Below are 22027 nucleotides of genomic sequence, written 5' to 3' on the forward strand. Positions count from 1 at the left end.
TCATTAATCCATTTCTTGAAAGACTTCTCACCTAATGTCAAGTTTGACAAGACCACATATGCTTTTTAGATTTCTCAAAGGTCACATTTTAAAACTGCAAGCTTCACTGACATTTGGCTTTGTGTAAAACTTTCAAGTCAGTGTTGCCTTACCACATCTATTCTGAGAGTTTCTCTTCCACTTCTTAGTTTCCAGTAAAACACTGATGTATTTTTGGACTGTAACCCTGTCACAAATGTATTCACCACATTGTATTTATGCTTCTACTGTTTCGTAAACAGTAATACTGAAATATCAGATTTGAATTTGTCTTAAAACGCTCTAACATACTTCCAAATCCCTACAAAGACGTTTTAAGACCGTGGTGACGCTCTTAACTCCAAACTAATGAAGTGAGTGAGCTTCTGAAACATATTAGCCATGTCATCAGAAACTAACCCATGTTAAGTCCCTTTGCCCCCTTCCACTGACCCTGATGTTATCCAATTTATACCAACTGTGCTGAGAGGAGCTTTAAACGAACGCACAGATTAGCACCAATACAGCCAATCTGCTGCTGATTTATAGGAAAGCTGGCTGAGAATTGATCGTATCAGACAGAGCTCACTGAACTCAAATGGAAAGGACACGATGAACAAGAAAAGGGTAATGAAAAGAGTCACAATAATTATAAAGGTCAGAAGTTCAGCTGAAAATTGTTGCCCGAGCTTTTAAACCTGCTTCTTTCATTCTAGAGGAGCCATGAAAAAGATGTAAGGCTAATGTCACTGAGGATGGCACAGTTTATCCAGTCTTTCCAGACTTCTAAGATGTTTCATGTTCAGGCGGGATGTTTTGGCAAAAGAACATCCTGGTGATCAAGAATGAGAATGATTTTCTTATAAAACTAATTTCATTTAATGAACACAAACCCCCAACTACATCACAATAACAAGTTTTAAAAAACAGAGCTATCACATATGTTGGGACAATGTTTTGTGAGTGATCCACCACAAAAGAAGAAAGTTGTTCAACAGTCCAGGATGACTTTTTCAGTCTTAATCTTTATGTCTTTAAAGCTAAGGCAGATGTTTTAATGTATAAATTCTATACAGATTTTAAAAATGTTCTGAATTTCTGCCAGATAATCAGGCAAATGCCAATTTGAGTATTTTCCAACTTCTTAATAACATGAAGAGTTTGGTCAGTCGTATTGAATATGAATATTTCCAAAATCACCTTTCCCAGAATTCTGATGTTACCTTAATCTGCTTGTGCAAGTAGGGAATCAAACATGCAGCAGACAAAAGAGCCAAATCTTAACACATCTTTGGGACAAACTTGCTCTTCCCGCATGAAGAAGCACAACCTGTCGGGGGGGGAGGGTCACAAGCAGAGGTCACATTACACAAATCTTTTCAACAGATTGGAGGAGCGGTGTTGGATTTTAATGTAACAAAAAATATTCACAGAACATTTTAAGGAAAAGTGCCGGTAACTGAGTGGTTTGTCTCTGTCACAGGTGTAAACGATTTCAGACTCTTCCATTCAGGACTCTTTATGGGTGTAGAGGGATTTCCTCCCTGATAAGTAAGCTGTTAGAGAATATAAGTACTCAAATTCAGAGACCATTGGTTAATTCTTGTCACTTTCCTGCAACTCAATGCTTTTCAGGGTGGACTATGATAAGCCAACAAAGGTTCAGCCTTAAGCATAAAATATAACTGGATATGAAAAGTTGTCACTTGAATAAAGACTGACTCTGTAGCAACCTCTATTGATCACATCCTGGATGGAAGAAATAGTTCGACGCTGAACACTCAGTAGCTTTAAAAAACAAACAAACAAACAAAAAAACAACAAAAAAAACAAAACATAAAAAGGCTGATGAACAGAATAAATCTGTTAAATTTTTGTTTTCACATTGAGCTGTCTGTTTTATGCAGCACTGTGCCTCGTGAACGTACCACTGTGGTACAGGTTTTATCTGTGTGTCCACACCATTCTGGTGCTCTCATTTATTTGCAGGCGCTGGGGCAAGCGTGAGCGGCTCTTCCTCATCTGAATCAAACTCGACATTCTCGTCTTTAACCCACTTGCCGCTGTGGTCTTGCAGCCACCCGTCACTATGATAAAACAACAACAACAACAAAAAAAATAGATGAAATGCACTGAAAATCTAATAGTGACCTACATGCAGATGTGATAAAAGTAGTGAAAATGTAGAACATTAGAAAGTGAAAGTCCCACAACATTTAGGCACCTTTTCAGTTTGAGATAGTGCTCCAGCTCCCTCTTCCTCTGAGCAGTAATGGGTTCAGCCTCCTGTCTCTCTGCAGCCTGACATTCGGCAGTATCTTTTGATGGATGTGGCTCGTTATTGGCTACAAAAGGAGTTGAAGCAAAATCATGACCGAGGTTTGCTCAAAATAAAAGCTGACAATAAAACATTTTCTCTAGCAGATCTTACCTGTTGAACAGACAGTAGAGTTGCTTTGTGACGTGTTCACTGAAATGCCAGACTCCCAGCATGCAGATGTCATGTTGTCACTGGGGTTTGAGCTGGTGCTTGCTGTCACTTTTTCAGATTTTGTACTTAAAAAGAATGACAAATAATTTAAATTGTGTTTTTTATTGTATGGCTTTAAATACAGACAACAACTCTCATACCAAGTAATCACTCACCTGGTTTTTCTATGGCAGCTGTTATATGGTACCGTTTTCAGCAAAGCATGATGGGTGAGCTTCCGTGTTTGTGCTAGTAATGGGGCTGAACTGGAGGGCTCCTGAAATCACAACAAGAGTAGCTCATATTTTCCACCATTACACAACTACACTGAATTGTTTAGTAAGGTGTAATTTGTTAGGGTCATATGGTAGTCACACGGGCACCACATAAGTAATTTAACAGGAGACAGCATGGAATAACAATGTCATGCAGTAATGAAAGATTACATCTGTCGAGCTTGTGATGTTTTTCCTGTGATGATTCATTGACTGTCTGCTGGCAGAATGACCCAGCTGGTTCTCATCTGTTGTTGCTTTGTTAAACACAGCTTTTTTCTGTTGGCTATGAGAGACTTGTAACCTTGACAGAGAACGCATGATTAACAGTTACTGACCTGCCTTTTTTCTTCAGCCTGGACATAGTTTTCATGTTGCCGTTTTGTTATTTCAGTCTTCAGCCGTGCTTTCTTGCCATAAAATGCTTTTAGCCCTGAGTAGAACACACAACAAACAATTGGGTTTACTAAAAAGTCAATGTAAAATGAACCAAACCTGAAAAAAAAAAAAGTCATACTCGTTTCCCTTTGAAGTACAGCAAGTTTGGTAGATATCATGAAGACGTGCAAAACTTTACCTTCATACTGTAGAAATTAAACTCGTATCGAAATGTAGGTAAAAACAACATTTTTTATATGCTGTAATTTATCTAACATACATGTTATACGGTGATACCCTTATTCAAAATACACTTTCCGGCATTTTTTCATCAGAAAATAAAGAAAACCTCCAGGGTACACATGCTTGTCTTTGACTGTTTGTGTAAGAGACAACAGACAGAGTTTTGCTTTTCCGAATGAGAAAAGTTGGATATTTAAAAAAAAAAAAAAAAAAAATGAGGTGAAGAAAAATTAGATAGTTGTACAAGACTCTGATACTTAAAGAGTACAATTTGTTTGACAGCCATTTAAAGTGATGGAAAAACTAACATAAATTCAAAAGCATGGAATTTTTACTTATCCCTATGTACTTGTAAATATACAGTTTTAGCGTAAAAAAGTGCGACAATGTATAATTGTTTGGGTTTTTAATTCTTCCAAATAATGAGGGGATATCAAATCCAGATAATTTGAAAAGAAAAACTACTCTCTGTGACGCAGCATTAGAAAAGACACACAAAAACAGCTTACCAATGACGCAATCCAAAAACTACTGAACTTTCCAATATTTCAACTCTTTGTTATCTTGATTATCTTGACTTGATTATCTACAAATCCAATACAAAATTTCCCCCTGGCTGCTGCTTTTGAGTTTTATTGAGTGTATTCATTTACTCTGTTGGGTTCTCAACTGCTGCATCAAATTACAATACAGGTCTTGTTTTGACTGTTGTTTTGCCTGATGACTACATTGGCATTTTACTGAGGACACAACTACTGACCAGCACATCTCTTTCTTTGATCCTCAGTTAGTTATGTAGCTTCTCCCTCTCACAAGTAGCTTTTCAGTCTTCAGTGTTGTATTTTATTTTTGAGCAGATTGTATTAAATATGCATAGTTTATGTATCTGTATTCCTCTGATTTTGTGTAGCATATGTAGCAAGGATGGCATATTAACCTGCACTTCACAGCACCTCAGATGATAGCACGACCTCATACAAGTGCCCCTCCTGCAGCATTGACTTTGAAATGCAGAGCCATTTAAAATATGGGGCACTGTCTCAATTAATAGGGCGAAAGACAAGGGATAGAAATGCTGTGCAGATGGCTAACCCTTGATACAGTGCTTCTTAATAAGACTGGGAGCGAAACTTCAGGTCCCCTGGGTCCCCAAATTGCTTTAAATAACTTTACAGGTTCAAGGTGCTCACCGTCTAGATGCCTCTTTCCTTTTCTGTGGACTGCCAACATGTCGACTGTATCAAACACAGGACGGTAGGAACACACAAGGCAAGTGTACCTATAAGATAAGGGATAAATTACATTTAATGCCATTAGCTACACAAGTTTTTCTTTCCCAAACATATCAATGTTTTGAAGTTCACTTCACCTTCCGTTTTTCATAAGAGCAGCCTCATCTTCTGGAATAAAATTAGACAAAAGGTCTGCCACACGACGTTTCTGTAAAACGAAGTGAATAACGTTAGATAGTATGTAAGTATTACTACTTATTTTATTCTCCAAAGAAATAACTACAATATGTTGTTAGCTTAAAGATGCTAACACTAGCCGCATGTGTGCTCTTAGCTGAAGTCTCTGTTATTAAGCCAACATAAAATGCTGCAAATTGATCCATACCTTAAGGAGATTCAGCTGGCTTTTATCATCACCTTCTCTTTTAAAAGACATAACTGTTATGATCGATAATCTAAAAACTAATCTGAATAGCAGCGTATAGCTTCTTGGCTATAATATATAAGCTAATAGCAATGCTGCATTCATGGACAAACGGAAGATGGGAAATATAGACAACTCCCCCCCCCCTATGTGCTCAGCTTTGAGGTGGATAATTGTTCCGGCTATCGGAACTACAACGATATCTGCTTGTTTTTATAACATAAAGTCCGCATAGTCATTTGAAAGCTCGATTTGTGGCTATAGTTCATATTTACTAAATTTGCGAAAAAAAAAACCAAACTCTGTCAACTTAATATAAAACGCACAATTTTCCCCTACAGTCAACACGTTGTGGCGAATCATCGGACTAGTCAGTGAACACGGCAGCCATGGCAACATATGGTTGTAGACAGCTGACTGCAAGAGTTTTGAAAACAAGTTTTTCAGCGACTTTTAGGTGTGTATTTGACAGATAAGGTACGTTATATTTGTAATCCAAGAAATTTTCTATAGAGTTTAAACGGCTGTCATTTGGAGAAAATATTGAACGCTTGGAAAAATAACGCGCGACGACATTAATTAAGTTGATAGCCTTAGCTAGCAGGCTAACTAAGCTGCTAGTTTGATAGTTATGGGCTAAAGCGGAAGCCATTATTGTAAAGATGTTATCAGCAGTGAAGTTCGCTGGTAAGCGCATTTTAGGCCCACATGGTTGTTTACCACCACACGAAAAAAGAACAATATAAGTGTTTTACGACAATGTCAGGGGAGCGAGCTCCACTACCAGCCGGAGGGGACGGCCTACTCCGAGGGAACCGCACAAGATCTTACGGCAGTTTGATCCGATCTCCGCTGTCCCCGGTGCACCAGAGACGCATTGAACATATAATTCAGCCGGGAGAGACACTGCAAGGCCTGGCGCTGAAGTATGGAGTGTCTGTGAGTATGACTGTGTTGATTTGACTCTGAGACTGAATTAGTTCAAGTATTCATTTTTTGCGCCTTTAACAGTTCATATTAAGCTTATATTGAAATTTACTTGTTGCGATATGATGTCTTCTAACTGAATACTTGATTTGCCAATACTGAAATGTAAATGTGGGTGAATATTCACTTTTCTTATAGTCGTTGTTTTATTTTCATATTTATTGAGGTAGGTTATCTCAGTGGTTCAACAAAACGTTCAACTACATAATTAAGTTGTTTATTCAGCTGTTAGGGCATACTATGAAAAAGTGTTTGCCTTAAAATGGCATGTATTTATTTGGTTTCCTGTCTGCCTACTGATCTCGGTAAAAGTGAGACTTGATTTAGCCAAGTCTAATACTAATTAACAAAAGGTTCACAAGGACATCTTCTCTTTCAGATGGAGCAAATCAAAAGAACAAACAGGCTTTACACCAATGACTCAATATTCCTGAAGAAGTCTTTGACAATCCCTGTGATATCAGACCTGGATGACTGCAGTAATGGGTTGGATGTGGCGGAGGAGGATGGCAACAAAGGCAGTGGTAACTCTGCTTCACTTCACAATGGACACATAGGGAGTTCCTCTGAGAAAAAGCAAGAAGACAGAAAAGATCTCACTCCAGGGGATTTTTTGAAAAGGTTGGATGACTTGATAAGCCAGTCCAAGCAGGCTGCAGTCAAAGGATGCCAGGAAGCAGAGAAAAGGTATAACTGTGCCTGTCGCTGGTTGCTCTTTTCTTTGCACAGTTGTTGTCCAGTCAGGGTCATTTGTAGCATTACAGAGACTTACTCTCTTCGTATTTAAGTCACTAATAGTTAGATCAGTTGGTCCTGCTTATGCATATGTTTTTAGTCATAATCCCTGGGCCATTATACTCATGCCATTCGTATTCCTAAACACAGTTCAGTGGAAATATTATGTTACTCAGATTAACATTTTTTCCTCCAGGTTAATATTGGAACATATTACTGCATGAGAAATGGTCAGTGGCAGTGTAATTTGCAAATATTGTACCTTCACTGATGTGTAAGTAATGTTGAGGTCATGGTCAAATATAATGCATTTTGATGCTAAGCATAGATATGCATGGATAGTATCTGATAGTCAGATTAGCCTAGATTGTCATGTCAAGTATATTCATCCACCTTTCTGGCCTTCTTAATATTTCATCAGCCACTCACAATGTGGCTGTTCAAAAGATTCCCAATGCTTAATAGCTGCTTTAAATGCAGTTTCTAATGGCCTGGTGATAGTACCAGTGCAACAGCGATATTTTTTTTAAGAATACCAATCAATTTAGCCTAAAGTCAGTACACTCTGAACGACTTGCTCTGTTATATATTTATTTTATTTGCCAGGTTTGCTGCACTAGAAGCAACTTGCAACAACAGGACATCAGATTGCCGGCCGCTTACGAGGTCACAGAGTGTCATTTCATCTTCCAGGATGGCAGTACAGGGGACAGTACCGCTCACTGTCACCAAACTGACCAGGAAACTGAGAGACAAGGAAGATGAGATCTTTGAACTGTGACATGTCTGTCACTCAGAACATTAATGGAGCTTTCCCAGGGAGCCGTGATGCGCTGTTTGATCTCCAGAATAATGGAGCGTTACGGATAAAGGAATGAAAAGGAATCCCCGGTGATCCCGCTGCTGCTTAAAGTATAAAAGTGTTTTCACACTTCCATTTAAAAATTTATATTGCACAATTGTAGACTTGTTATTTATTTGGTGAGACATGCTGTAGGTTGTGAAAAGCTTCATATGACTATTCACATCTGGGAAGTTGGAAACTTGAAATTTGAAGAATTAAAAATCAATCATATTTATAGTCAGATGATCATATGGTCAACACAAAAAGGGTTTGTGTGTAACTGCCTCATATTTTCAGACTTGTAACGTTAGGAAATGGAATCTAAAACACAAGTCGTGTTTACTGTAATAATGATGATGACAATGAACTGGTTAGAATGATGGTTTTTCTATTAATGCTGAAAATGCAAGAAAAAATGTTGTAGGCTTTAGAATATTTGATAGCAATGATTGTATTGTTAAGGTTATATTTCTAATGTCTTTTCAATTTTGTATTGTTTGTTTTAAAATACATATTTTTATCCCATGTTAAATGACATTTGTTCACATTACTGCTAACAAATATTTCTTTTAGTATAACATGTAGATTTAGCTGTTTTGGGAGATTTAATGTCCAATTGGAGTTGATTTTTATCTGTTTTAACTGCCATATAAGACCAACGAATAGTCAGTAGGCCAATGAATTTAAACATTTTTTAAGCCCTACTGCGATCCAAAAATCATGAATTATAGATTGGATGTCCAAGCAGTCATGAGTAAAGAGTCTGTCTTTTTGTTGAGCTAAACATGTTTTTAAAATACAGTCATGGTCGCAGTAATTGTGCACTCTGGGGTCATTATCTTTATTTTTGGCTTGATTGTTGTCTGGACACCTCAGTAAATACAGTTTGTTGCTGCAGAAGCATCATCTTAACCACCAGATGGCAGTGCTGTGCTATAGTGGTATTGTTCCCAGGCCTAACTTGCTTATGCATCGGTCCACCTGATTCATATCAGTGATTATAATGCATAATATCAGTAGTTCTGAATAATACAGTTCAAAGTCACAAATATTAGATGATACTTTGTGTCCTAGTAAAATAATCAATGCAGAATATATCTGTTTAATTTCAAGTTTGTTTTCTCTGGACACTGTCTGAATAGAAGATTAGCATCACTTACATAATATATGTTTATGGCCCCAAAATATCAAAAACTTGAATGACTCCACAAAGCTTTTTTTGTATCCCTCATGTTCTTTGAGAACTATGGGAAAGCAGGTTGGTTCTCAAATGACTTGTTTTATGTTGCCAGTCCTCAGTAACAGAAAAACAAGCAGTTCGGAGTCCTAGTTGAGTCTGTCTGTTGTTCTCCCAGTGTCTGTTTGAAATTTAGTTCTGATGTCATATTGTCCCATCCTCCACTAGTTTATTCAGTCCTTTACAGATCTTGGTGAGGTTGGGTCTGAAGGGCCCATCAGGGTTGTACAGTTGGGTCAGGAGCTGTGGGTCGGAGTAATGGTTGAAGACATGGTTGATGCGACCATGAGATTTAGTGGTGAGGTGGGTGTTGACCAGTTTCAGCAGCAGATCCCTGCAGCTGGTCAGGATGTCTGCCATCACTGTTTTTTCAAAGGTAAAGTCCACCTGCGTCAGACAAGACATGCATTCATGTTACGTATTTCATACAAGTCAAATTGTATAATATCTTAATGTGAAGTAGCAGGATATGATGTATGAATATTCTACCAGGTTTAAAGACTTCTTAGAGATTGCATATTTTTGTTATTTTACATCATTAATCTTCCTGCATATTCAGTTTTAATCCCAATACAGAAGTTTCAATATCAACGTATTGTTCTCTCACATTACCAAAGCAGAGAAACAAGCACTTGATTATGTGGAACTGAAATAAAACAAGCGACCCTTTAAAGCAACGTCTGAGCCACGCGTTGATGCATAAGAGAATCCTATTCAACAGTGAATTAACCTGGACGTTTTGATGCCATGTGATTAATATATTTATTTATCTGTTTTAATTGGAAATATTAACACAACTGCAAATTGCATTTATTGTGGAAAAACTAAGGTCAGAAACCTCTTGAAGTTGCCTGATTTTCCAGCCTTGAAGTTCATGCTGCGCACAAAACATTTTCCCCATTTGAGAGTAATTGGCATTCTTTTGCAATTGGAGCTAGAAAACAAGTGCATTGGCACAAATTTCTTTCAGGTGATGTATGCTTACTCATACATCATGGATTAAAAAATTAAAGTTGGGAAGTGTACCTCATAGAAACTGATAGCTGTCATTGCTCCCTGGTGGAGCTTCTTCTTAAAGTCTTGGGCCACTGCCAGCTCTTCTGTGCTGAAGCGGTTGTTCCTGAAAAGGACGCCAATCTTGACTGCAATCTTGATGAGGTCTTTGATGACTTTCTGAGCCTCTGATTTATTTCCCAAGTAGTCTCTGGAGACCCGGTACAGTTCATCTAGGATCTCACTGGTGGTGTCATCAATGAACATTTGTACAGAGCTTTTTGTGGCCATGCTGCTGAGGATTTTCTTCTGTGCCTTCATGGCCATGTCCTTGGCATTGAACGCATCCATTGTTGCCTGAATTATGAAGACAATTAATTTAATATTTCATTTTAATGTCTGTCCTGATAAAGTTATTATACAACTATTCAACTGTTTTAATATCCACATAAACATTTTACAGCTCAGTTTGAGCGCAATTAAATTTGTGTATAGACAAAAAAATTTCATAATTATACCTGCAGAAAGAAAGCAGTGAAAAGAAATAAAATATTCATACTTTATGCTCATAAATAGCCCAACAGGATATCATTACACAGTGTGTAGTTCTCTCAGCTATAGAGGCAGAATGTTCAACATTTACAGTTTCAGCTTCCTGTGATTAAACTGATTGGTAACCATTTTCAGTTTGAAAGTTTGAATTTGTCTCTTCAGGCAGATTTCCTGTCACTACCCATACCCATCACAGTAAATCGACAGCAAATCCTGTTGGTAGGCAAGTAAAGACTAGATTGCACAACTTTTTTTGGCTGAATGAATTAGCATGGAAGTGCTAAAGAGGTCCTGTTTAAACCTGAAAGGAGAAGACACACAAGTACACTCTTAAAAGAAAACAGTTTTTCTTTCTGCCCTCGATTTAAAACAGCAGTTCCAGTTGAGTAGTTGGAGAATGATTGCTGACTACAAGGTTTAACTGTTGGAAAGGGAGGAGAAACATGTTTTACAGCAAAGTGGCGAGTCTTCCCTCATTACTTTTTAACTTTCAGATTATCATCCACTGACCCTTCTTACACATCATAAAACTCCATCTTAGTGTCAATATTAGTAACAGTTCAAGCCTTTTATTTGTCATCTTTAAATTAGAAACATACATCGACACAAACACTGAACATGTAGTGTGTTAAATTCTGAAGCAATGCCTTCATCTTATGTTAGTTACAGTGTTTGTTTTGATATCTGACATGTACTTACATTGCCAAAAGGGAAAACTACCATGGAGGAGCCTCCACAGAGGCACTTAATTTTCACTCCTGGGATTCTAACCACACCTAACATCCATCACAGAACCCCCCCCTCGGGAAGTCATCAGCATGCATACAGCACACTATGACAGAACTACAAAATCCACAGTTTTATCTTTGATTGTCAACACAGTTTGAATTAATTCTTTTTTAATTCCATCTAATTTCCCTCTAATCTCTAACATGGAAGCAAGCAGATATGAAGTGGATCACTCTCAGAGGAAAACTACATTTGAATTTGATTTCTCTGATGTTCTTGTTAGAGTGTTGCAAAGAGTGGGCAAGCAAAATAAGATTTAATTCCCACATCACCAAAAGAACAAAGATTGAAAGTATCACAGCAATAAGACTCTTACAATGGATGAAGCAAACAAGTGTGTTTGTAGAATATTAATGCTAAATAGATAAGCTCTAGCCTTATATCTCCAGTTCCAGAAACACGGCAGCTTAAGCATGAGCCTAAATGCTTAGCTTCTGCTTCATATTAATCCATGTTTTATGAGTAACACAGAATCAACAGATATGCAGTATCTTTAGCAAACATCAGTGCCACCGAGGCAGCTGTGCATTCTCTCCTACTTCCTGTGTCACTTAGTATTGTCACATGTGCAGAATCTCAAAGTCTAAACAGGTCTCCAGTTAATAAGACTGTTTCTGAACCTCTTTCTGAGTCATTTTCTGCACTAAACCTGACTTGTGGCCTGTATGGACAAGTATATGAGGGGTGCAGGGAGGCTGCATAGCTCAAGCATGTCCGCGCCTGCTTTTTTCACATTGCATCAGTGCTAGAACAAGAACAGGAAGTGAGCACCCTGAATCCACACGCTACCTCAATTTTTCTAACTGGGTCTACCTTTGAGTGGAACGTCGAAACAGGATGTAAACACTATTTATTAAGCGCATATTTTCTGTAAGCTGTCAGCTATCAACAACTGTAACTCCTGTGATGCATTTCTTTCCTCCCTGTTTATTGTTATTAGCAACATCATTTAAAATATGATGTTCAAGTCGCCCAGTGCCAGCAATGCACAGTCAGCAGTGTGAGCAAATGACTCCACCATTCACTCATGAATGAAAAAGTGATCGAGTCACATTAACGATCATATCATGCAAATAAGTAGCACTCGCTGTGATTCTCCCCATCACTGTTATGCATCCCACTCCCAGCTCCAAAATTCATTATAAGCAAACAGTCACTTTTATAGCATATCTCTAGTAGGGTTTATTTTACATGCACAACCATTAATTTCAAACAAGTGTCACATTTCTAATAGCTCCCTTTGTTACAAAAGCTTTGGGGTCCCTGTGGGGAATTCAAAAACATTCATAAGATTAATTTCCCTTAACAGTGATAATGAAAGTAGAGCAGTGTGACAGCTATTTCAGTTTCATACTTCAGTCTCATTTATTTGCTAAAAAGACTACTGGGATCGGAAGGATGTGCACTGTGCGCAGTCATCAGCCAGTATTCCACACAGTGAAACTCCCACAGCACGAGACAGGTCGCTGTTTGGCCTTTTGTGCATCAGCATTGTTTATTTTATGCAGCGCTGTCAGGGGGTTGAGGCTGTTTGGGTAACACTGGAACATTTCGATGCTACAGCAGCATATTGCCATAAAACCAGTGTTTTGTAATGGACATCATTCAGTCGATCATGTCGAGGATGCGCTCAATGTTGAGCAGCAATTTTCTGGTACAAATGGATAGAAGAGGGCCTTTGAGCATTTATCAGTTTGTTGTTGACATCCACAGGGAGTGACTCCATTATATGTTCAAGTGTTTGTTTCCCTCCCAAATGCCTGAAACTGCATGCTGTGTGAAATCTAATGCTGGAAGGAAAAGCACAAAAATGCAGAAGTAGAACTATCAGAGCAGAGATGGCCTTAATCAGTTTCAGAGCTGCTGTAACATCCAGGCAGTGCAGAATCTTTAAATGGTAGGTTAATGGACAGTCAAAGAGAGTTGTCCTTATTGGTGGAGTCATCCAGGCAGGCAGGAGAGGTAAATATTTAGCATTCCTCAGATGACTCAAGCATTAAGCCTGAGTGTTTTTGTGTTTGTTCGTGTTTCTACATGTTTTTAGTTGCAAGGATGACAGAGTGTATGGCCAAGCAAAAGTCATTTTCCTGCAGTTTTTGTCTGCAACTTTTTAGCAATAAAAGATTTGTTTGATGTTTCGTGTGTACTTACGTGCTTGCATCTTTGTTTATTCTACTGTTTTTGTGTTATGAAAATAGATCTGCTCGCACGCCCCCTTTGACTGAGCCAATCTAAATATTCTTTGTAATGTTCCTAGAGTGCAGCTGAGCATTATCTATGAAATCCTCACTGTTTCTCATACCAGCCCTGAGATTTCTATACTGGATTGTAGCTTCTGGGACCTAAAGGAATGTATGTTCCCTTTAGTTGCCTTTTTTCATACTGAACACTGAGAATATTCTGGGAACAGCTCGGAGACACGAGTCTGTCATGCCATTTTTAGAAAGGTCATCATTGATTGGCGGTAGTTGCATTAGTACCTGATGATATTCTGGACAACCTGAGACAATAACAGCATAAAAAATAGGAGAAGTTTCTGTGTCCTTACTCAGCAGGTTTTTGTAATAGATCAGTATCTTGCTGAATAAAATGTCACTTCCGTTGTATGTTTTGAACTGTGGGTAATTGTTGTAGTTTGTGATCCTGTTTTTCAATTATATAAATATATAAGTATATAAAGTGTTTTATACAGGTTTCTAAGAATTAATTTTGCTTTATGTTATTGTTATTAACCAAGTAATACTTTTGTTTCAGTAAAGATGACTGCTTTATAGGTTTAGGTTAAACGAGGAAGCGTTTTGAAATCCTCTTAAAGCAGATATTGCAGTTTCTCTTTCAACATTGCACAACTTAGCAGAGTTGTTCAAGCCTGCCACACATCTGTACTGCCTCAAAAGGGAAGCGAAACAGAGCCGTTGGCGCACTGGCAAGGAGTCATTACCAAAGGCCCTCAGCGTTGTATTTGTCCCTTGAATGTGTGCGGCCATGAGAGCTATGTTGCAAGCTTTCACTGTCTTTGGCTTGGGCTTAACATGCTTCAAATCAAAGTAGGCCAAAGAAGAACTAAAGTTCACTGCCTTGAGATTTGAGTTGAGCAACTCTCAGCCTGTGCAAACAAAAAATTGAGAGCTCTACATCTGTGCCTGTCACTGTACTTGTCCCAGCATGACTGTGAGCATACATGCATATCTTCCAACTCGTGTTCAAGATGGGGAAGTGAAGCAAAGTCACACAGTTTCCAGTCATCCCTCTTCTTAGCTAACCTCTGTTGGAAACCCTTAATTAATACTCTTAATTTTTAGGAGATTAAAGAAATGGAGAGACCACAGATATCTAGTCCCAGAGGTTGTTTTTTTTACTGGCATATGAACACAGCAGAAGTTTCTTACCTGTGTGTGCGTGCTGAGTCCCCCTCCCTCCTTGTCTGTGTCAGATGTCTGCCTCTGCTCTGTGTATCAAGTTGACAGCACAGGCTGGTCAATTTAACGGGATCCCTTCATCTTAACTACGAACAGAACCAAAACCTAAAAAGAGCCCTCCTGCAGCGCTTCTGTCAGTGCTTGCCACCCTTTTCTTAAGATAATGTTGAGTTGTACTTCCTTGAGGAACTAAATTGCTGTGACACACCCCTTAGTGTGTGTGTATGTCTCTCTCTCCCTCGCTCTCTCTTGCTCTCTCTCTCTTGCTTTTTCTCTCTCTATACGCTATCATGTGTTTCCCTCTGAAATTCAAATTCAAACTCTTCCAAACCACTGTATTTCTCTCTTAGCCTCGCTCTTCACAATTTGGCACTCTGAATCGGCTTGTCTCTTTCCCTGCTCTTCTCTGTATTGCTGACGCTGTGCCTCTGCTTGTTCTGACTAGTGAAAAACCCAGAAAGAATTTACGAATAATCCAGTGATGCAGCCCATTGAAAGGGGAGAGGCTTAACTCTTTTTTTTACTGCTGTTCACCTTCGCTGGAATGTGGCTCCTGTCAGTTCTGCTGCGCGCCATGTCCCTCCCCGCATGTCTCTTTTTGAAGGTAGAATCAAAACAATGAGTAGCCAGGAGTGTGTCTGACGTACACAAACAGTCAGAGATCACTAACTGTTCTACAGCTTTTTTTTTATGTTTAAAGATTGTGTAGAAACACAGCACCAATGTGATAATTAACAAAGTTAAAGCTTTATATTAGTTCTTTTCTTTAGTTGTTTAATAATGTTGTAGTAAGTTGTCCATTTTAAATTTTTTTTAAATCTTTACACTAACATTTTAATTACAAGCTAACTTAGCGCATTGTCGCTGAAATGTTTCTGTTGTTATCAGATTACAATAAAAACTAAAGTCCAAAAGTGTTGCTCCCCTGAATGAACTATTGTTCAATCAGTGGCCATAAAACTCATAAAGTCTTATCTGAATCGGAGGCATGCAAATACACATAAAGGTCTCAATAAGTCTCAGCAGTTACAGCAAATGTCTGCGATTCAACGATTCATTTAGAATCAGGAAGTGTCCCCTGCCTCTTGAGCTGTGTGTTTATCTATATATTTTTTTTTTCTGAATGACAACCAGCTGTGCTGAAAGACTTTTGGCCGAGGCCTGTGCCATTCAAAAAGACATATCCACTAAGCATTTGCAAATGGTAATTGTTGTCAGATGTTGAGGTTACAAGTCGCACTGAGACCCAGCTGGACTAAGAGGAGTGCCTGGACAGGATACAGCCCACCAGTATCCGATCGAGCACACCTGCCTCTTTGTTTTGCCACCTACCCTGCCCTTCTGCAAGAAATTAACATGAGTAAAGTCGTGGTAAACTTTTCTGCAATTGCAGAATGAGGTCTGTCGCCTTGGCAACAGACAGGAAGTAGTGCTTAAGCGGTTTCCTGATGGCTTCCTCTTTATCATGTAATGACATCTCACAAGGAAACATCAGCAGGGAGTACTCAGCTGTATATCTGTGAGTGAGAGTTTACACCCTTGCCTATGTTTGTGCATATGAGCGAGTGTGTTTTTGTGAAGGAACGTGCACGCGGTGAAATTGAGTTCTTAACTCTCTCACCTTCATACTGTACACATCTGACGCATGCTCCTCTTTTGGTCATGAGATAATGTGAGCATCTTAAATTATGCCTGTTATGTTTCATTAAAAGATCACAGGAACCTTCAAAGCCTCCAACTTTGCACACACACACACATACAGGCACTCACATAATGGCAGTGTGTTATCACCAGATGACTAAGACAAGAATAACCACTGAGGTCAGAAAATTGGACCTGAAGATTTGGAGTCTGAATTGGATGGAGGATTTGGTGAGCTTAGGTGCTTTCTGCACTCATGCTGGCTTTGTGTTATACGGTGAACAAATGCTGTTTCAGGTGAGGCTAGAGGCGTGATATGGTCTTTCTGAAGGTAACAGAGAATCAGTTTTTAAACCCTTACAGCTCAGCTTTTTTTTTTTAGCTGTGAAGAACCTCAATGATCCAAAAAATAACTAGGTCATGGTCTCTAATTCATTTATTTGTTGCTGTGTGTCTAGTGCATCACCTCCTAGTGGTTGTTAAAATTAATGCCATCTGTTTACAGATAACACCTGAACAGTAGTTGTTTATCATCATCCTTTTGCAATCTCGTGCTTTTTTAGACACACCTTTTTAATGTCTTTACAATTTCAAGAATCTCCTAAGTTTTGGGAAACTACAACAGCAGCTTATTATCACCACTTAAGCTGTATTTTTGTAATTCAGATAAACTTTTAGTTGTCCACAGTATAGACTTTGTCTAATAGAGATTGACCATTATAGTTATAATGAAACATTCATAAATGAATATTTGCTTATTTCAATGAAATTCTTCTTTTTTTATATAAATGTTATCAAGTGATATAAGAAATTGCCTAATTTTTAGGAATTTATGCCTGTGTAAATTGAGGTCACCTCATTATCATACTTAGAAATCAGGATTGAGAGTTCACAAACATTCCAAGTCAAGAACACATTAGATGTGTATTTCTGTAGGTCAGTATTTTATCAAATCATCACTTAGGTGTCACTGCCGTGTCACTGTCGTTTCCAAAACAGAATTATTTGAGGTTGTAAATGCAGTTGTTTAAAAAAACAACACAGTCAGCGAAAGAAAATTGTAATCACAAACAGGAAGAAGAAAGTCTATCATAGATTTTTCATATACTTGGACAAAACAGGATAAACAAGTTGACTTCTGATTGTATCTATTCTTGATTAATCAGGCTTCCATTTCTGTATAATCCCGCACCTCTTTTAAGAAAAGTGGAAAGTAATATCACTGTACTATTTGCAGTGACTTCATAAATGTTTTACTGATATAAAATGCAGCAAATAGCACACGAACAATTCCCATGCTGGTCACTACCTGTAGTACAAGTTTTAGGTTCTCTGCTTCTGTATATGCCTGCTGTTCTCGCATGTAGAGGAAATTGGACTTCCTCTTTTTTGAGAAAAAAAACAAAACAAAAAACCAACCCATAAGGCAGGCATGTTGTAAAACCTGCACAGTCTCATTATTTAGAATAGTAACAAACCTATAAAACAAGACAATGTCATTACAATTCTGTTCATTAGTAAGAATTTTTATCTTGTCCCTAATTGACGTGAAAAGATATAATTTTTTTATTTGTTTTAATCGCACTACAACACTGCTTATAGGATGCAGCAGGCAAAACTGAACAGAAGTGGGTTGGTGGGCAGTTTGGCGTAGTCCTGTTTGAAGCTGTTTCTCTTGTTATTGAGTAAAGGACCAGGGTTCTCCAGCCTATCAGCAAGGGAAGAGGATTCTGACATTATTGAGCTTTCGTCACTTGTTCTTCGCCTTTTTGGCTTCCTCCTTCGCTTGAAGTTTTGCTGAAGTGGTGGGGGGCTCATTAGCAGCTTTTCGTGTAGGCAAGGTGTTGCAGGGAAGGTCACTTGGGCTTGGTTTACCTTCTGAATATGCCTCATTGCCATTAATGTGCAGACTACAGGACATGTGCTTAGGATTGGTGCTAGTGCAGTTATACATTAGTTGAATTCACAGATACAACATAGAAAATGTTCAGAAATTCTACGGCTTAAAGCAGGCTTTGGTACATCTGATCACACGGGCAATAGTTTGGGAAAAAAAGTCTTATTTTCTTACAGCATCTCTCCTTCAAGTAATACTATTCCATTAAATGGAATATTTTCCCTCAAAAATAAAATGTGTGCATTTCTAATCCACTCTTTCAACAAATTGTTGCTTATTTTTAAGATAAACCTCGGGAAATAAGGGAAACATCACTGAGTCAAAAGTGCAGTTATGTTGCTAAAGTTAATGAATCTTTCCCCTTCTTTTTTCATTGTTTCAGGCCCAATGTGAGGCTAAGTTGTGTTCTTCGTAGGCAGTATTGCTCCTTCCAATAGACAAACGCACCTTAAGTGCCTTCCAGTTTGCTTTCTGTCTCATACTGCAGGGGGCAATGAGCACAACTCTGACTAAATCAACAGGGGGCATCCTGAGTCCACACTGTGTGAAAAAGATAAGTGATTCTTTGGTGCTGACTGCTCTGCTTTTCTCTACTCACCCATTAGAGCTCATCAGAGTATTTCTGTTCACTGCTGTAGTGCAGCTCTGCTGGGGGCTTGAATGATAGATCTTTCTTTCCTTTAAGCCAGTAGTTTTTCATGTTTACCCTGGAAAAATGTGGAAGATATATTATTTGATTAAAAAAAGAAATTCTTGTGTACATTTTGGAATGAATATTTCATGCAATATCTCAGAGAGTGGCTTAAGATAGGGGGCATTTTTTAGGAATACATAACAGCAATGTTCCCCTGAATTTTGCATCTCATCGTAAATTAAATTGCTTACAACTGCAGTTACAACAACAACAGAAAGTGTGTAAAGTTGTAATCAAAATGTTCATCTCGATGCTTTCTGGGAGGATAAGAATGCTTTTTTTGTCCGAAGCATGACCGACAGCAAAAAGACATGTATGCTTGGCTTCTACTCGCTTTTACAACAATTTTGCCCTTGGCCTCAGTTATATAGGGCTCATGCTCCAAGTGGTCTTTGGTGGTCTAATGTATGTGGATCTGCATGCCCTGCTCAGTCACACAAACACAAAACTAAGCTAAAGCTGGCTATTGAGATATAAGGCCTATTTGTTCTGAAATATCTTTTTTTGTGCAGTTTACTGAACTCGTAAATGACAGTTGTTTTACTTGCCTTGTGGGAATGTATAGCGAGGAAATTATGTCTGCACAAGCGGCTTCCTTTTTTTCCTTTTCTTTTCATCAAGAGCAGATTTCATACACAACATGACATCAACTTCTATTATTGTAAGTAATTGAAAGGAAATGAAGTGAATAGCATGTTGCATCAACCAAAGAGTAACACGCATAGTGGCATCATTACACGGAAAATGGTTTTCTATTCTAAACTATATGAAATTTGACTGCATGAAGTCATGAATATTATTACCGTTTTTTTTATATTTTTGCTGTTGCTTATTTGGAACATTTTGCAGGACAGTTGGTTATTAACAAAGTTATTGTTGTCACCACTCCACTGCTTTTCATCCTTGAGGCTGCGTTAACAGTGTCACCACGCAGACAGTAGCAAGGCTTCTTCAGACCCGCAACGCCAGCCACCCCCATACTCGAATGAATACCTTTAGTGTAGTTATTGCTGACATATGAGAAGAGGTTTACATTTATTTCTCTAGCTTCCACCCATAGTTTAAGCAATTAATTCAGAACTAATTCACATTAATAAAAAACTCACCCATTCTTTCTTTGAAGGTGCAGTAATTTTAAATGTTTGCTATTGTTAACATAGCCATGATACATGTTTAATCACAATTAATAAGTGTCTCCAACCTGCAAATTTTCTGCCAGTTGAAAAACAAAGTTTTCTGTATAGCAGTGCTTCCTTCAGATGTTTAAAATCTAGAATATTAAAATTGAGCCAATAATGATCTACAATAATCTATCTCAGTACATGCTAGGATAGGCTTCACGAGAAGCTGATCAGAATAAGCTGTTTACAGAGTAGATGTACAGTTTAGTACAGTGATATTTTAACTTAGCTTTGTGTATATGTCACACCCCAGTGCAACATTACGACTTTTCATTTTGTTACAGATGGTAGGAAAACACATAAAACAGCTGTTCTGTTGCGTAGTATAGTACATTAGTCATGCATTGTTTAATGTTCCTTTAAATCGAAGCATTTAGATTTCCCCCGTTTGCTCTAATGATGTCAGGGACAAAATCAAAATAGAGACCCTTTGTGATCTGTGTATTTGAAAAAAGATGCATCTGTTAAACTTCTGTCTCTCAAAATTTCTGTTTTTGAACGGTTGCTTGAACATTGCTGAATAGCTGAGTAGATAAAATGCCAAAACCAAGACTGTTTGAAGTGCAAGGATCAATCCGCTGAATCCTTTCAAGAAGTATAGTTAATTGTATACCATCACCAACATATGAACAGCAATATTTAAACCACAAACATCCAAATAATCTTGGTGCCTTATGACTTTGAAGCCACCAAAGCTCCAGACAGTTTTACTGTTTCACCAACTCTGATTTGGATGTTATTCCCGGCGGAATGATCTTTAATATGGTCAATGTAGCTCCATTTATGCGATGTAGCTCCATGCTCACCATATCACAGATATGGTGAGCATGGAAGGTGCTCTTGTTAGGCGCACCTGCAACCACCATGTAAGCATCATTATTGTTTCCACCTGGACAGAAAGTGGAAATTCAAAGTGAAAATATAATTCTTTCTCTTGGCCAACAAATGCCAGAATGTGTTTTATGCTTTATTTTAAAACTAAAATATAAGATAAGATAAGATAAGATAAGATAACCTTTATTAGTCCCACACGTGGGAAATTTGTTTTGTCACAGCAGGAGTGGACAGTGCAAAAGTTATGAGGCAAAAATTAGAATACAATAAGAATAAATACAGTACACAACTGTACAGAATAGAATAAAATAAAATACTATATACAGTAGAATAAAAAAAATTAATACACAATAAGATAAAAATAGAATACAAATACTATATACAACTGAGTAAAAATACAACGATGACAGAAAGGATTATTGCACTTAGTATTATTGCATATGTATGGATGTGTGTGCTTGATCAGTTAAAGTCTTTATTATGGAGTCTGACAGCAGTGGGGAGGAAAGACAGAATAAAACAAACAAACAAACAAACAAACAAACAAACAAACAAACAAACAAACAAACAAAACTCAGTGTATAAATAAAGTCAGTAGGTATTTTAAAGTATTTCTAATTCATTAAATATTAATTTCATTTAATAACTCAGAAATTTATCATTTTTTAAATCATGTATTTATTCACATAAGTGATATTTTCCTTTTCCTTTATCAAATGAAGTGTTTCCACCTTTGCCCCATGTCAGCTGGGATAGGCATACATGGATGGATCTGTTTCCACAGAATTGCATGCTGAACAGGGAAAAGGCCAAATGTAACAATCATCAGTTTTTCTTTTATTTTCCAGAAATAACAACCAGACTCCTACACACTGTTCAACTCGCAATAAATATTTATATGTTCTGCAAATAAATATATTTCTCTGTTTGCAACCTGAGATGTGTTTCCCTCCCTTTCCTATTTGTTTTTCTTATCAAGTAAATGTGCTAAAATATATTTGTCATATTCTGAAATATGAAAATAGGCTTCAGACAGACCCTAAAAACTGCATATGTCAGATAATTTGGTTCAGAGTAATATACAAATACAATTGTTTGTGTTGCTTTCTTGGACTGACTTTGTAGACATTGTGTTTAAAATGTCAAAGACAATGTAGATCTCATTAACATGTCTACCACCTGTA

At 37.8% G+C, this 22027-nt stretch overlaps 3 protein-coding genes across 3 annotated transcripts; 1 reads left to right on the plus strand and 2 right to left on the minus strand.

Annotated features, from left to right (window-relative positions):
• Positions 1-855: 855 nt before the first annotated feature.
• scnm1 (sodium channel modifier 1) lies at positions 856-5088 on the minus strand. Its single transcript, XM_086312220.1, has 8 exons — positions 5002-5088; positions 4754-4824; positions 4575-4663; positions 3102-3196; positions 2665-2765; positions 2450-2574; positions 2243-2363; positions 856-2105 (listed from the first exon to the last, which is right to left on the minus strand). Exons 1-8 carry the CDS (start codon positions 5050-5052, stop codon positions 1994-1996), a joined length of 765 nt encoding a protein of 254 aa, XP_086168346.1. The 5' UTR covers positions 5053-5088; the 3' UTR covers positions 856-1993.
• A 97-nt stretch (positions 5089-5185) lies between these two features.
• On the plus strand, positions 5186-8419 carry lysmd1 (LysM, putative peptidoglycan-binding, domain containing 1). Its single transcript, XM_086312221.1, has 3 exons — positions 5186-5979; positions 6407-6714; positions 7369-8419. Exons 1-3 carry the CDS (start codon positions 5749-5751, stop codon positions 7541-7543), a joined length of 714 nt encoding a protein of 237 aa, XP_086168347.1. The 5' UTR covers positions 5186-5748; the 3' UTR covers positions 7544-8419.
• On the minus strand, positions 7286-15051 carry tnfaip8l2b (tumor necrosis factor, alpha-induced protein 8-like 2b). Its single transcript, XM_086312222.1, has 3 exons — positions 14567-15051; positions 9870-10193; positions 7286-9230 (listed from the first exon to the last, which is right to left on the minus strand). The coding sequence occupies exons 2-3, from the start codon at positions 10185-10187 to the stop codon at positions 8988-8990; spliced, it is 561 nt and encodes a 186-aa protein (XP_086168348.1). The 5' UTR covers positions 10188-10193; positions 14567-15051; the 3' UTR covers positions 7286-8987.
• Positions 15052-22027: the final 6976 nt, after the last annotated feature.

This window comes from Aulonocara sp. 'chitande type north' Nkhata Bay, linkage group LG11, assembly GCF_057382095.1.
Source record: "Aulonocara sp. 'chitande type north' Nkhata Bay isolate Kocher_YH1m ecotype deep benthic linkage group LG11, A_spYH_male_GT1.1, whole genome shotgun sequence".
Taxonomy (NCBI): domain Eukaryota; kingdom Metazoa; phylum Chordata; class Actinopteri; order Cichliformes; family Cichlidae; genus Aulonocara; species Aulonocara sp. 'chitande type north' Nkhata Bay.

Excerpts from the sequence above, each read along its gene's own strand:
- scnm1 (XM_086312220.1), bottom strand. The coding sequence starts at position 5,052 with ATGTCTTTTAAAAGAGAAGGTGATGATAAAAGCCAGCTGAATCTCCTT. Across the intron at positions 4,664-4,753 it reads GCTCTTATGAAAAACGGAAG|GTACACTTGCCTTGTGTGTT; the intron begins GTGAAGTGAACT and ends CTTATCTTATAG. Across the intron at positions 3,197-4,574 it reads AGGAAAGAGGCATCTAGACG|GGCTAAAAGCATTTTATGGC; the intron begins GTGAGCACCTTG and ends TGTTCTACTCAG.
- lysmd1 (XM_086312221.1), top strand. The coding sequence starts at position 5,749 with ATGGTTGTTTACCACCACACGAAAAAAGAACAATATAAGTGTTTTACG. Across the intron at positions 5,980-6,406 it reads CGCTGAAGTATGGAGTGTCT|ATGGAGCAAATCAAAAGAAC; the intron begins GTGAGTATGACT and ends CTTCTCTTTCAG. Across the intron at positions 6,715-7,368 it reads TGCCAGGAAGCAGAGAAAAG|GTTTGCTGCACTAGAAGCAA; the intron begins GTATAACTGTGC and ends TTTATTTGCCAG.
- tnfaip8l2b (XM_086312222.1), bottom strand. The coding sequence starts at position 10,187 with ATGGATGCGTTCAATGCCAAGGACATGGCCATGAAGGCACAGAAGAAA. Across the intron at positions 9,231-9,869 it reads CAGCTATCAGTTTCTATGAG|GTGGACTTTACCTTTGAAAA; the intron begins GTACACTTCCCA and ends TGTCTGACGCAG.